This window comes from Ahaetulla prasina, chromosome 2 (assembly GCF_028640845.1).
Source record: "Ahaetulla prasina isolate Xishuangbanna chromosome 2, ASM2864084v1, whole genome shotgun sequence".
Classification (NCBI taxonomy): Eukaryota; Metazoa; Chordata; class Lepidosauria; order Squamata; family Colubridae; genus Ahaetulla; species Ahaetulla prasina.
In genome coordinates, this window is record NC_080540.1 from 22,034,321 (window position 1) to 22,049,356 (window position 15,036).

General features: G+C 40.5%; 1 protein-coding gene across 3 annotated transcripts in view; it reads right to left on the bottom strand.

Annotated features, from left to right (window-relative positions):
* The window catches only part of CAMK1 (calcium/calmodulin dependent protein kinase I), a 67,085-nt gene that overhangs the window by 32,600 nt on the left and 19,449 nt on the right, over positions 1-15,036 (bottom strand). Inside the window, exons 1-3 of one of the 3 annotated variants that reach the window (XM_058170211.1) lie at positions 14,196-14,284; positions 13,562-13,790; positions 1,445-1,576 (exon numbers count right to left, since the gene is read on the bottom strand). In XM_058170211.1, the coding sequence (XP_058026194.1) occupies positions 1,445-1,576; positions 13,562-13,647 (218 nt within the window). In that variant the 5' untranslated portion in view covers positions 13,648-13,790; positions 14,196-14,284. Of the gene's footprint in view, positions 1-1,444; positions 1,577-13,561; positions 13,791-14,107; positions 14,127-14,195; positions 14,285-15,036 lie in introns of those variants that run through there. The other 2 variants (XM_058170210.1, XM_058170209.1) reach the window with 2 other exon arrangements.

Here is a 15,036-nt window from a genome sequence, read left to right on the forward strand (position 1 = left end):
CCACCAGTAGTCCTCAACTTACAAGAGCTCATTTAGTGACTGTTTTGAAGTTACAACGGATCTGGAAAAAGTGGCTTGTAACCATTTTTCATACTTTTGACCATTGCAGCATTCCCACGGTCATGTGATCATAATTCAGCGGCTTGTCAACCGACTCATATTTATGACGGTTGCAGTGTCCCGGGGTTATGCGATTACGGTTTGCAACCTTCTCACAAGCAAAGCCAATGGGGAAGCCAGTTCAGTTAACAACTAGTGATACTAACTTACCGTAACCATTGCAGTGATTAACAACTGTGGCAAAAAAGGTCATAACATGGGGCCAAACTCAGTTAAGCTTTGTTTCGCTTAGCAACAGAAATTTGGGGCTCGATTGTGGTCATAAGTCGAGGACTATCTGTCCCAGGATTTCTCCTTTGCCATGCTTCCCACTCATGCAATAAAAAAACAGTGCGCCAGAAACTTTGCGTTCTTCTCCACGTTTGCAACTCGACAAAGACGCAACAAGCAACAGGACAACGTCCCTAACCCGAATCCCTCATGATGTGTGAAGAATCAAATCTTGGGCAGAGATAATAGAGCAGGGGTGTCAAACTCGGCCTGCATCAGGGTTGTGTTTGACCTGGTTGGGGGCAGGATTGGGCCTGACCAGGGGGGGCGCGTAGCCAGTTCGATTCTCTGCCAGAAAAAGGGCTCCATGTTTGGCTGTGACAGCCTCCTGCGGCCCTCTGCCAGCGAAAATGGACCCCGGGAAAACCATGCGCAGCCTTCCCGAGCTCCATTTTCACTGGCAGAGGGTTGCAGGAGGCCGTCTCAGCCAAAAAGGGAGCTTGGGAGGGCTGTGCGCAGCCTTCCCGAGCTCCGTTTTCGCTAGCAGAGGGTTGCAGGAAGCTGTTGTCGCAGGCAAAAATGGAGCTCAGGAGCTCATTTTCGCTGGCAGAGCGCTCCCCACAGGCAACCCCAACACAAGTGATTTCAAGCTGGCCATATCCACCCTGGCCACGCCCAGCCTGCCTCCCCGAGGTCAAACACAACCCTAATGCGACCTTCCAATGAAATTGAGTTTGACACCTCTGCTCTAGCCTCTAGCCCTTTAGCAAATCCTTCAGGCATACAGAGTCTCCAATCCCAAAGGTTGCTTATCCTAAGACAGGAGTGCACAGTGGCAAAGGATAACTCTGTCCCTCAGCCCAGTCACTGTGGGCTAGTCTTTCCCTGCGGGCCAGATCTAAGCAGCCCATGGGCTGGATCCGGCCCACGGGCCTTGAGTTTGACACCCCTGGAATAGAGGTTAGTTGCTCCTGGTTTGCTTTGCTTCTGAGCTTTCCAAAGCAACTTGGTTGGTCTCAGTTCGGAAAAGATCTGGACTGCAGCATCTATTTTTTCCCCGAGCCAGACTGATAAGAGTCAAAGAAGGAAGAGGATGAGGAGAGGTACCACGCACTTGTGAAGCACGGCAATCTCGTTTTCAATGCTGGTCTCTTTTCCTTCTAGCACCTTCTTGGCAATGCATTTGATGGCCACCAATTTCTGAGTCGATTTCTCTTCCGCCAGCACCACTTCCGAGAAGGCCCCTCTGGAAAACAAGATGGATGGGGGGGGGGGAGTGGGGAGGAAAGTGAGACACTAGGCACATATCTCCCTGGCCAGGAGATGCCCCATTTAGACAGGCATCGCCTGCTGCAGAGTGTCAACGGATGTAAAACGTTTGAAGTCCAGGAAGCAAACGACGGAAAAAGGACCATCAGCCCAGCAAAGCAAAGGGAAGGGAGAAAAGTAAAAGGGAGGGAGGGAGGGGGGGGTCAAAGTAAGTGACCTCACTCTTTGCTCTGCCCTCTCCTTAGCACCAACCCCCCTCCCCCTTACACCCGGCTGGATCTCTCACCCAGCCACTGTCACCACAGCAACCTGCAGAATCTCAGCTATTTATAGGCGAACATGTGAGAGATGGCATTGGGCAGGAAGGAGAAAGAGAATGTGCCAGGAAGAGCGGAATCTGAGCTTATCAACCTGGCAGGCAAAGTTGGGATGGAACCACAGAGATTCAATCTGTTTTGAACCTCAGAACTAATAAGGTCTCCCTGTATCTGCAAACTAAGGGGGACGAGAGGAGAAAAACACCGTAGGATGATGGTCCCACCCTCTAGGTTAGAAGTGGAACAAGAACAAGGATAAGTAGGGCATTCTTTCCACTTGGATGGAGAAATACCTGGATCTCAGAAACCAGGGGCTGCTATCCCCCCTTAAATAGAGATGTACAATTCAAGCGCGCACCCTCATTTTTCTGGAAACAGGCACCCTTTTTATTCTGAAAGACTCGTCTGTGCTTTGCAATCACATCTGTTATGATTGCAATCACATCTGGTGGAGTGCTAACAGGAGTTAGGGAAAAGAAAAAAAAGAATACATCCAACTCGGTTTCTATTTGGAAACCGCTTCTCGATTTTGTGCTTGAAATAGGGGGGAAAATGGGATTTGCTGATTAGACACGTTTGTTGTTATAGAAATGGCTGGTACATTATTAAGAATGCAAATGTACAAAGTTGATGCTGTCATGTTATTATTTCATTCTACTGCACTGAAAAGAGCCAGAAGTAAATGCTTTTCTTTCTCTCTTTCTCTTTCTTTCTTTCTTTCGCATTACATTCTTTCTTCTTGCATTTCAAGAAGAAATGATGAGAAATCTTCTCATCATGCCTATCACCCATCTCCTCCCACTTATGACTGTATGACTGTAACTTTGTTACTTGTATTCTTACAATTTATATTGATTCTTTCCTGGTATGATTTGATTGCTTATTTATATCCTATGACTATCATTAAGTGTTGTACCTTATGATTCTTGATGAACGTATCTTTTCTTTTATGTACACTGAGAGCATATGCCTCAAAGACAAATTCCTTATGTGTCCAATCACACTTGGCCAATAAAGAATTCTAATTCCAATTCCAATTCCAATTCCAATTCCAATTCCTTTTCCTTCCTTCCTTCCTTCCTTCCTTCCTTCCTTCCTTCCTTCCTTCCTTCCTTCCTTCCTTCTTCCTTCCTTCCTTCCTTCCTTTCCTCCTTTCTTCCTTCTCTTTCCCTTCCTTCCCTCCCTCCCTCTCCTTTATCCCATAGTTCTCTCTCCCCCTTTCCCCATTATTTTTCTTTTCATTTCAGTTGTATTTATATATATATATACACACACACACACACACACACACACACACACACACACACACACACAAAGGAGACAAAGGAGACATGGGTGAAAAATTAGCTACCATAATTGAAGAACCACAGAAGAGAAGGCCTGGTGCCTCCACATCCACCAATATTTACATTCTGATATGTCAGCCATCCCGTTTAGCCCCACCAGATGAATTCAATTTTCCAGCTGCTGTTTATGGCCTGGGGAAATTTGTGGTGGATAAGGAAATGAACAAGAACTGGTTATGATGGGAATCTGGTACAGTATCTCCGACAGGCCTCTAAATACCACTTGCTAGGGAACAACATGACATGACCTCTCAAACAGCTGGTGGGCTTCCCAGAAGGACTTGGCTGGCCACTGTAGAAAACAGGATGATGGATTAGATAAGCTTTTGATCCAATCCACAGGGGCTTCTCTAATGCTTTTTAGACATACAACAAGCTGCAGTGCTAAAAACAAAGGCTGGCAAAAGCTAATGGATGGGCTGCGCCCTACTTTTCTCTTCCAGGCGTTAGGAAAGGTGGGGAGGAGTGCTTGAGTCAGTTCACATAAGGCACAGCATCCATTCATTCCAGACCGGTTGAGTAATAAACAAAACAGCTCCCATTTCATTTTCCTACATGTAGGAAAAATACATTTAGGGTATATGCATTACCCTAAACATGCATTAATATTCTTCCAAGTACCATAAAGGTATGATACTCATAGGGAAACTCGGGAAATGTTGGATCAGAATAAACAAGGAGCTGTGCCCTGCATCAGCGATATAGCAATAGCACCTAGAGTCACAGTGCTTCAAAGCCCTCTCTAAGCAGTTTACAGAGTCAGCCTATGGCCCTCAACAATTTGAGTGCTCATTTGACTGATCTCGGAAGGAGGGAAGGCTGAGTCAATCTTGAGCCGGTGGGAATCGAACTGCCGAACTGCTGGCAGCCAGCAGTCAGCAGAAGTAGCCTGCAGTATTGCATTCTAACCACTGTGCCACGCTTCCTGAATCCTTAACAAAGACACCCAAAAATCTAGAAGCATTAAAATATTCATAATTATGGCATGAGTTTTTGTGAACCGTTGGACGCGGGATCAGAAGACAGCGGTTCAAATGGCCATTTTATTTAAGAAGAGTCTATGACAGGGGTGGTGAACGATGGTCCTTTTATGACTTGTGATCTTCAACTCGCAGAAGCATTAAAATATTCATGAGTTTTTGTGGGCCATGGTCCTTTTATGACTTTTGAACTTCAACTCAATGCTGGTTCAGGAATTCTGGGAGCAGAAGTCCACAAGTCATAAAGGAGCCATCGTTCCCCACCTCTGATCTATGACAACTCAATGTCAGAGAAAAATGCCGCATTACTGATCCTTCTGGAAAATAATGCTTATGTTGACCACACCTTTATTCCAAGCAGCATTTGTGAATAGGGACCTCATGTTTCCAGCTCCCTACTGCACAACGATGCTGGAAGAGAAACAGGAAAAGAAAAGATAGGCTTTGGGTTTTTAATAGTGGGACCATATTTGTTTATTCTCTAATTTCACCCATAAAGGATCACATTTCAGTTCCTTTGAAGAAAGGTTCATTTCAAAATGGCAGCCGGCTTATCTGAATTTATAGTCTTGCCATCTCCAGTCTTCACACTGAGTGCCACAGCTTAAAATAACTAGTCACCTGGAGTGAATCCTCTTCCTTAAAATAGCAGCACGTGACAAGACTGTGCACATACTTATGTTGCAGCCCACACCTCCTGTCAATATTAACAAATCCTATGCTAATATTTGAGGCCATAAGTTGCCTGAACTAATATTCATCTGTTGTTGAACCGTCCTGACACTAATTTCAGATGTAGCGTGTGGGGCAATTTAACAAAAGGAAACAAGGAGCTTTACATTCTTGTACAGCAGCCATTTTCCTTCATGGTCAGTTTGCCAACCTTCTCCAAGCTGATCCATTCCATGAAGGCCTGGACCAGCAGATCCCAAACTTTTTTTTGGTTAGGGGACTCTTTAGAAGACATTTTCCCTATGGAACCCTAACTTTTTTATTGAGCATTATTATTAAGAACTCACAACTTCTTTCGTCTACTCCTATTGCCTGAGCATTTTGCATAATGTAGTAGGTTTGAAAATAAAGAGAAAACATTTTAAATGTAACCTTTATTTTGGTACAAGGTAGTTGGCCTTGTGTGGTTTTATTTTAAAATCTGTTTTAAATTTGATTTTTGAGATTTTTCGCAGAACCCCTAGCACGCTTTTGAGGAACTGGAGGGTTCTGTGGAACACAATTTGGGAACCGCTGACCTTGACAATCCCCAACTGGAAACATGTGAAAACATGTCCATAGACATCTCTGACTTATAACTTCTAATACAAAAATAATCTAAAGTAACTTTTGAAGGCTGCATAGTTAGGGATAGTACTTTTCTTGCAGAATATGGCAGGTAGTTTTTACTCTTCCAAAGCTATTTGCAGTTATGAATATTGTAGAGAATACAGATAGTCCCCGGCTTACAACAGTTCATTCAGTGACCGTTTGAAGTTACAACGTCACTGAAAAATGTGAGTTATGACCATTTTTCATACTTCACAACCATTGAAGTATCCCCACAGTCACATCAGGGGTGAAAGCCAGCAGGTTCTGACAGGTTCTGGAGAACCGGTAGTGGAAATTTTGAGCAGTTTGGAGAACCGGCAAATACCACCTCTGGCTGGCCCCAGAGTGGGGTGGGAACGGAGATTTTGTAGTATCCTTCTCCCAGGAGTGGGGAGGGAATGGGGATTTTGCAGTATCCTTCCCTTGGAGTGGAGTGGGAATGGAGATTTTGCAGTATCCTTCCCCTGCCATGCCCACCAAGCCATGCCCACCTAGCCACACCATGCCCACCAAGCCACGCCGACAGAACCGGTAGTAAAAAAAAAATTGGATTTTACCACTGAGTCACATGATCAAAATTTGGATGCTTGGCAATTGATTCATATTCATGACGGTTGCAGGGTCCTGAAGTCAAGTGATTCCCTTTGCAACCTTCTGAAAAGCAAAGTCAATGGGAAGCCTGATTCACTTAACAACCATGGTAAGAATGTGTTTTACTGTAGGTTTGAGAGGAAACTACAGCCACCTATCTCCACAACCCCCACACTAACAACAGTCAAGCCTCCTACAACTGATCCCATCCCATTGGGCCCACCACCTCTGGTGATTACCGAAAATGAGGTGCAAGGTCTATTTCACAGACAAAAGCCAGGAAAAGCACCAGGCCCAGACAAGATAACTCCGTCTTTCTTAAAAGTCTCTGCTGACCAACTGGCCCCCATCTTCACCCATATCTTCAATAAATCACTAGAGATGTGCCATGTTCCTTCTTGCTTTAAACACTCTACTATCATCCCAGTGCCGAAGAAGCCCACCATCAAGGGACTGAATGACTACAGACCAGTTGCTCTAACATCTGTAGTCATGAAAACTTTTAAAAGGCTAGTGCTGGCCCACCTGAAAATCATCACTCGTGACGTCTCGCCTGGATTACTGCAATGCACTGCACGCACTCGTGACGTCTCGCCTGGATTACTGCAATGCTCTCTACATGGGGCTCCCCTTGAAGGGCATCCGGAGGCTGCAGTTGGTCCAGAATGCAGCTGCGCGGGTGATAGATGGAGCCCCCCGTGGCTCCCGCATAACACCCATCCTGCGCAGACTGCACTGGCTACCTGTGGCCTTCCGGGTGCACTTCAAGGTTTTGGTGACCACCTTTAAAGCGCTCCATGGCATAGGGCCGGGTTATTTACGGGACCGCCTACTGCTACCGAATACCTCTCACCGACCCGTGCGCTCTCATAGAGAGGGACTCCTCAGGGTGCCGTCAGCGAGGCAATGTCGTCTGGCGACGCCCAGGGGAAGGGCCTTCTGTGGGGCTCCCACCCTCTGGAACGAACTACCCCCGGACTTCGTCAGCTTCCAGACCTTCGGACCTTCCGCGAGCTTAAAACATACTTATTTAATTGCGCAGGACTGAGTTAGATTTTAAATTTATGGTTTTAAATTGGGTTTTATTCCTATATTTTAATTATTGGGCTTTTAGAATAAGTTTTTTAATTGTTTTTTATATTGTATTTATGTGTTTTTTAAGTGCCTGTAAACCGCCCTGAGTCCTTCGGGAGATAGGGCGGTATATAAATATGATCAAATAAATAAATAAATAAATAAATCACGGATCCGCTATTAGACCCCTTGCAATTTGCCTATCGACCAAATAGATCAACAGATGACACTGTTAATATGACTCTGCACTACATCCTACGATGTCTTGAATCTCCAAGGGTCCTCTTTGTAGACTTTAGTTCAGCATTCAATACCATCATTCCAGATATTCTTCTAACTAAACTAAATCAGCTAGCTGTACCTGACTACGCTTGTAAATGGATCATAAGCTTCCTAACAGACAGGAAGCAACAGGTAAAGCTAGGCAAAATCACATCAGATACCTGTACAATTAGCACAGGAGCCCCCCAGGGCTGTGTGCTCTCTCCACTTCTCTTCTCTCTATACACCAATGATTGCATCTCAAAAGATCCCTCTGTTAAAGTACTGAAGTTTGTAGATGATACCACAGTGATCAGTCTCATTCGAGACAACGACAAATCTGCATACAGACGGGAGGTTGAACAACTAGCCTTGTGGTGCGACCGGAACAATCTTGAACTAAATACACTCAAAACCGTAGAAATGGTGGTAGATTTTAGGAGAAACCCTCTATATTACCATCTCTTACAATTATTACAATAATTAGAACTGCAGAAAAAATAATTGCTACCAACTTGCCTTCCATTGAGGACCTGTATACTGCACGAATCAAGAAGAGGGCCGTGAAAATATTTGCAGATCCCTCGCATCCTGGACATAAACTGTTTCAACTCCTACCCTCAAAACGACGCTATAGAGCACTGCACACCAGAACAACTAGACACAAGAACAGTTTTTCCCCGAAGGCCATCACTCTGCTAAACAAATAATTCCCTCAACACTGTCAGACTATTTACTGAATCTGCACTACTATTAATCGTTTCATAGTTCCCATCACCAATCTCTTTCCACTTATGACTGTATGACTATAACTTGTTGCTGGCAATCCTTATGATTTATATTGATATATTGATCATCAATTGTGTTGTAAATGTTGTACCTTGATGAACGTATCTTTTCTTTTATGTACACTGAGAGCATATGCACCAAGACAAATTCCTTGTGTGTCCAATCACACTTGGCCAATAAAATTCTATTCTATTCTATTCTATTCTATTCTATTCTATTACAATACTAGACAACAAAGCATCAACAGTAGAAACCTTCAAGTTTCTAGGTTCTATCTCAAGTCTTAAAATGGACACCTAACAACAAAAACGTCATCAAAAAAGGAAAGCAAAGGGACTCCGCTTCGTTGAGAAGCAGCTTTGATTAGGCTGCTAACTCCCTAGTCTGTAGAGCTGTCAGGACATCGTAAATCTGGTCCAACAGCTTGGAAATCTCTTCCCTTGGGCAAAGAGGGAGAGATGAGCATTCAGACTGAAGTTGAGACACCCAAATATAGCCACAGAAAAAGCTTCTGAGGCTTGCGGGGAGCTCTCCTACCATAGCCTGAAAAGCTCCAGATTGGGGGAGGCATCTGCCTTTTATGGCAGACGAAACGTAGCGTCCAATTTCCATGGCAGGAATTGATTTATGATGGATTGTAACGTGGACGGAGCAGAAACTGGAGTTCTAGTACTTGTTTGTAAGAAGACTGCAAACCCCTGAGGATATATTTGTTGCGAAGATAGGAGAGAAGAAAGCAAATGGCGGTTTTGTGGAATGTGTGTACTGGAAACGAAAGTTAAAGAAATGCTTACTAACAGCTAGTGTCGAATTAGAAGATATATAGGAAGATACTGACTAAATGGAAGAAACGAGAATTTTATGATTTATATTTTTTCTTCCTCTTTGGGATTATAGTGATTTAGAAGAAAAGTTTTTTGAATTTTTCTTTTTTAATTTTTTTTTGGATCTGTTATTAAGTTATATTTTTTAAAAATGGCTTTTAAGCAAATAGTGCCAAAATTCATTAAACACTTTGAAATTTCTTCAGTTCAGATTCAAAAATTAAAAGAAGAAATCAAAAGGAATTAAGAAATTCTTTACAGGAGTTTTTGGAGAGTCATTTTTTAGAAATAGATCGAAAATTTGATGAAATAGAGAAAGAGATGTTGGATTTTAAGGAAGTGGTGGAAGAGCAGAAGAGGGAAATGAAAATTGTAAAGGATGCAATTGCGCAAATATTAAGCTCTTGTATTCAGATGGAAGATGATCTTGCAGAAATTAATAAAGCTAATTTAGAGTTGCAAAGGAAAATAGAGGAAATTCAAAAAAATCAAAACAATTGGAACTTAGATAATAAGATGGAAGATATACAGGCAAAGGTAGATAGGGCAGATGAAGAAAGAGTAATATTACAATATAGATTAATGGAATATGCTATAAGGGTGAGGCGTTTGAAGCAAAATAGGAAGGAAAATTTAAGAGATTTTTACGCAAGTCTTTGCTCAGATAAAGGGTGTGGAGCCGGAAGATTTTGAGATTAATATTGAAAGAATTTATCGTGTTAATTCTTGGTGGGCAAGACAAAATAGAGTACCGAGGGATGTGGTTATTTATTTTACAACTAAAAAGGTTAGGTATGAAATTTTGCAAGCCTTTTATAAAAATAAATTTCAAATATTGGGACAAGATATAAAAATGATGAAGGAAATTCCTCCTAAAATGTTAAGAAAGAGAAGAGAATTTGCTTTTTTAGTGGATGAGTTTAAGAAACATCAGATATATTTTAGATGGGAAGTTCCAATGGGTTTGTCAGTGAATTTTAGAGGCAGAAAGTATTTTCTTAATTCAGTTATGAAAGCGAGACATTTTATATTAATGTTTTAAAGAGTGGAATCCTTTGTTGTTAGATGCTAAGTTAATTGGTTTGGAAATGATGGAAAATAGAATGGGAGAGGGGAGGAATGTTTAAGATGTGAATATGATGATTATGGTTAATTTTTGGAATTGATTTGTTTAGGATATAAATTATAGGATTTCTGTTATTTGCTATTTGTATGGTATAAAACTATGGGATGATATTATTTAATTGTGAAGGATGGAAAGTGAAATTTATGAATTTAGATAATGTGGATGTAATGATTTTAACTGTTTACTGTTATATTGTGGATGTAGTTTAAATGATTATTTGTTTTAATTGACACATTTATAGATAGTAAAAGTTATGAAGTTAAGCTGGAAATATTATATTTGAGAGATTTTATTCGAAATGATATTTGATTGATGGAGTAGTATTGGAAGATTGGATATTAAATGTTATGACAATTGAAGAAATATATAAGTGATGAAAATTTGAATTTGAGAAGCTGGATTGTAATTTAAGAAATGGACTTATGAAATTTGAAGGAATATACAAGTGGAAAAAAAATTGAATTTTAGAAGATGGACTAATTTTTAAAATGGACTGTAAGAAGAACGGACATTAAATGTTATGGCAATTGAAGAAATATATAAGTGATGAAAATTTGAGTTCGAGAAGATGGACTGTAATTTGAGAAATGGACTTATGAAATTTGAAGGAATATACAAGTGGAAAAAAAATTGAATTTGAGAAGATGGATTAATTTTAAAAATGGACTGTAAGAAGAAGTAATATGTGAAGTTGGTATTGCTTCTTTTCTTTTTTTCTTTTTATTATTCTTTCCTATCTCTTTATTTTTATTGTGAGGGGATCTAAAGTTTTAAATTTTTAAAGGTGGGAGGTTATGTATATTTTGTATACTTTAGCTTGTGATTGTTGGTCATAATACCCAGTATTTGCTCTGGGAAGTCTGGGGGGGGAAGGGGGAGGGGGGGAAAGGGGGGAAAATGATACATGGATTGATTATTAATGTACAGTAACTTTTGAAGATATGAAAATAAAATTTAAAATGATATTGGGGATGCTCGACTGCCATTTTAGAAAGAAAAGGAGAGAGAAGTAGAAGGAGGAAAGAAAGTAGGTAGGAAAGAGTAGAGAAGGAGGAGGGGAATAAGAAGGTTAGACAGGGTGGAAGAAGGGAGGAGTGGAGAAGGAGGAGAGGAAGTAGTAAAGTGAAGGAGATGAAGGTGTGAAAGTAGTAGAGGGTAGAGAGGGAGGTTGTGAAGAAAGGAAGTGGCAATCGGGCAGGCCTGAATCAGTAATAAATAAAAATGATTAATGATGGATAATAGTTTGTACATAAATATGATGTTGTTTTTGTCTTTATCACTTCCTATATTCTTTATATAGAATTAGGTATCTTATTTCTTACTCTTTCTGAGTATTCCCAGCAGGAGGACTTCCAGTCTAAGTTGAATCAGCTTAGCCACTTTTAATTTTATAACCCAGAATTTTTTGATGTTGGACATGTCCATCAAATGGTAATAGTTCTCATATCTTTTACACTTCCAATATAATGTGGAGTTATTCGAACCTTAGCAAGCCTTGCTACTGGAAGATGCCATCTATAAAACATTTTCAACTGGTTTTCCTTGAATGCCACTGACATTGTCATTTTATATTTATATTATTTTCCCATTTCTCCAATTCTATATTGTATCCAAGTTTTTGCCCATTTGATCATTGTCTTAATCACTTCATCTTTTTATTTTATATCGCAATAGGTATTCATATAGAGACTGATTAATTTTAACTCTGTTCCATGTACAATTTTATCCAGTTCTTGCTCTTTGTATTTCGTAATTTTTATCCTCTGTGATCTTGATTGTATATCCACCAATCTAATGCCATCACTTTTTTCAGTTCGTGTTTTGTTCTCAAATTTCTGTACATTTATTAATTAGCTAATTATCTTGTCTATATCTAATAAATTTGGGTATTTCATTATTTAAATTGAATAGCACATTGGGATCTTGTATAGTTTTTTTCCAAATCTGTAGCAGAGCATTCCTAATCATGTGTGTTTGAAAATATTTATGTGTTTTGTATTTGTCGTCCCAAAGGAATGCATGCCATTTCTTTGCAAATCGTGACCTTCTATTGCTAGAATTATTTATTTTTCAATTCCATCCAATCTAGCTGTGATAATTGATGCTTGGTAGTATAATTCCCAATCTGATAAAGCCAAACCCTATCTTTCATATCTTGCAATAATTTTAATTTAATCCAGATTTTTTGCATGAATTTAGTAAATAATTTGTTCAACTCTTGAAAGAATGTTTTCCTAATTTTATTGAATGACTGGAACAGATATAAAATTTCCCAAAATATTAAGCTAATCAGCAGTTCTGCCAATAATGAAAATTTGTAGATTTTCCAATTATCCAAATCTTTTTATTATTATTTAGTATTTTATAATTGTCCTCCTAATTGACAACACTGCTGTAAGCCAAATCCCTAAATATTTTATTTTCAAGTATTTTGATTTTGTCTTCAGTTTTTTTTTTTACTGAGGTTATTAATTAGATTTATTTTTGTTTATCTGAGTCCCAACTTCACCAAATGTTGGTTTTTTAATCAGTTTCGGCCGGTTTCTAATGAATCTTCCATAAAACCATATCATCAGCCTGAATGTTTGAACCTTGTATTCTTCCTTGGATTTAAGCCTTTATTTCTGATCTTCTCTGATTTTTGTCAATATTTCTAATGATAAAATAAATAGAAGTGGAGAAAGGACACCTTATCTAACTTCTTTAAAAGTTGACTCTTCTCACTTCTATAGATTCTACGAATTCAGTTGATTTGAATTAACCAATCTCGTTGGATTTGCAAAAATAAAAATAAAAATGGTTTTCAAATAATGGATCTAAGCCAGCTGGCTGAATTCAAGACAGCAATCAACAACAGCCTTATTTGCAGCAAACTCTCAAGATAGCCCTAGTAAACAAGCTTATGAATATTTGCTTCTGCAGGGTGTAGTTCAGGGTTGTGCAGAATATAATAACCTGTAAATGACCCTCTCAATCTATGAGAACTTCAAACAACAAGGACTGCTATTTTAGATTACAACGTGTTGAATAAACAAGTTTGCAGGCAGATCACAGTTGGGATTTGGATCTACTGGCAGACTCGGTAATTAGAAAAGATTTACAAAGATTACCCTCCCAATATAAAAAGAATTCTATTTCCATCATGGTCTTCTCTAAATTAGTCTAAGGTTGCCAAAATTAAGAAGGCTCAGGCAGGAAAACCCAGGAGGAGATTTTTAGATGAAACGACTGTAGTTCAAATTCTGGCACTCTTGGCTGGATCCCACGAAACTCTCTCCTCTCCTTGAGCAAGGGCCTCTACCCAGACTGCCCTAGAGCTGAAAGAACTCACGTGCCCAGCACCTCCCGAAATTCATAGATTTCCCGGATGTCTTCCGCTTGTTTTTTCCAGCTGAGCTCATCGTCTTCCAGAGGCATGGCTCTTCCTGGGCTAAGAGCTGGCTTGCTCAATTCCCAGCTGGCTCAAAGCAGAGGAGACAGGCAGATTGTAGTAAATTCAAGGTACAGCTAGCCGAGTACAGGCAGATGGCATTAGAACAAAGGCATCGGAAGGCTTCGCCCTGAAATTAAGCAGAAGAAAGAAATGGGTGGCAACATGAGACCGATGAATAAACTGCATATTCAGCTGGGTTCTCCCCATACATATGGAGCATTGCGTCTGATGAAGTTTACTACGGCTCCTGAAAGCTAACAGAATTTGGAAAAGGTGTTCCCAGACAATCTGGTTTTTCTAGCTACCATAAACTAACATGGCTCTCTTCCTACAATGTGAAGGAAGAATTTCCCCTTCCCTTCAGTGAACAGGTTTTAAGCCCTTGTGGTAATTGTCTTGGCTGAGAAGGAAGGTTTAGCTTAAAATCAGTACACAGCACACAACCTCCGTTTATAGTTTGCTAAATTGTTGAAAGTTCCTCAGCGGGGAAGTCCTGAGAGGTTGCAGCCCCAAAGACCCATCTAGACCTTACACTTCCACAGCAGCAAAGACCTTTTGTGACCTTTTCACAAAAGGGTCAGGAGGCACTGTAGCTCTCGGGCCTTCATCTGATCCTTCCTTTCCCCAATTCCTCTTTATCTCTGCACCCTTCAGCATATTGCGCTGACTTTATCCTGTTTGGTAACATTACAGCTGTCTCCATGGAAACAGCTGTAGTGCCTGCATACACTGAAAATACAGCACCTTCCTGTGCCTTACACATGGTCTCTTGGGGTTCAGATCCTCTCATATTTTCACACACACACACACTGTTTAAGGACGAGGTGCCATGTCGCCATAGGAGGCACAGCTAGCATTTCCACAACTATTAGCCAGCTTCCAGCAAAGGCTCCCTTAAGACTGGGTTAGTTTGGTCACCGGGGTTATGCTTTTTGCATTGGCTGAACTTTTGCCTGTGGCTGGAAAAAAAAACCCGAGGGTATCATTAAAATATTTTAAACACATTATGATGCACATGCTGTTCACCAGCATTTTAAAAAGTAATGAGACAATCTTCTTGCCCTTCTTACCCAACCAAGGTCTTACACGTGAGTGCAATTAAAGTTCCTCTTGGCTCAGATTCCCACAGTGCGAGCTAGGTTGCTTTTTGGCAAAAGACAGACACACCCCAGGCAGCAGGTACTTGAATAACATTCGTTCAGACTAAAGGAATCAGGATGTCCAGCCTCCTGAAAGAAGATTCCTTCCTCAGCTCGTTATAGATCAACAGACGTGATTTTAAGGTCTGAGAATGTCCCACCATCTCCAAAAAATAAAATAAAAAATATCTCTGTGAAAAACAAATGTTTTGGGAAAACTGAATCTTCTCCAGG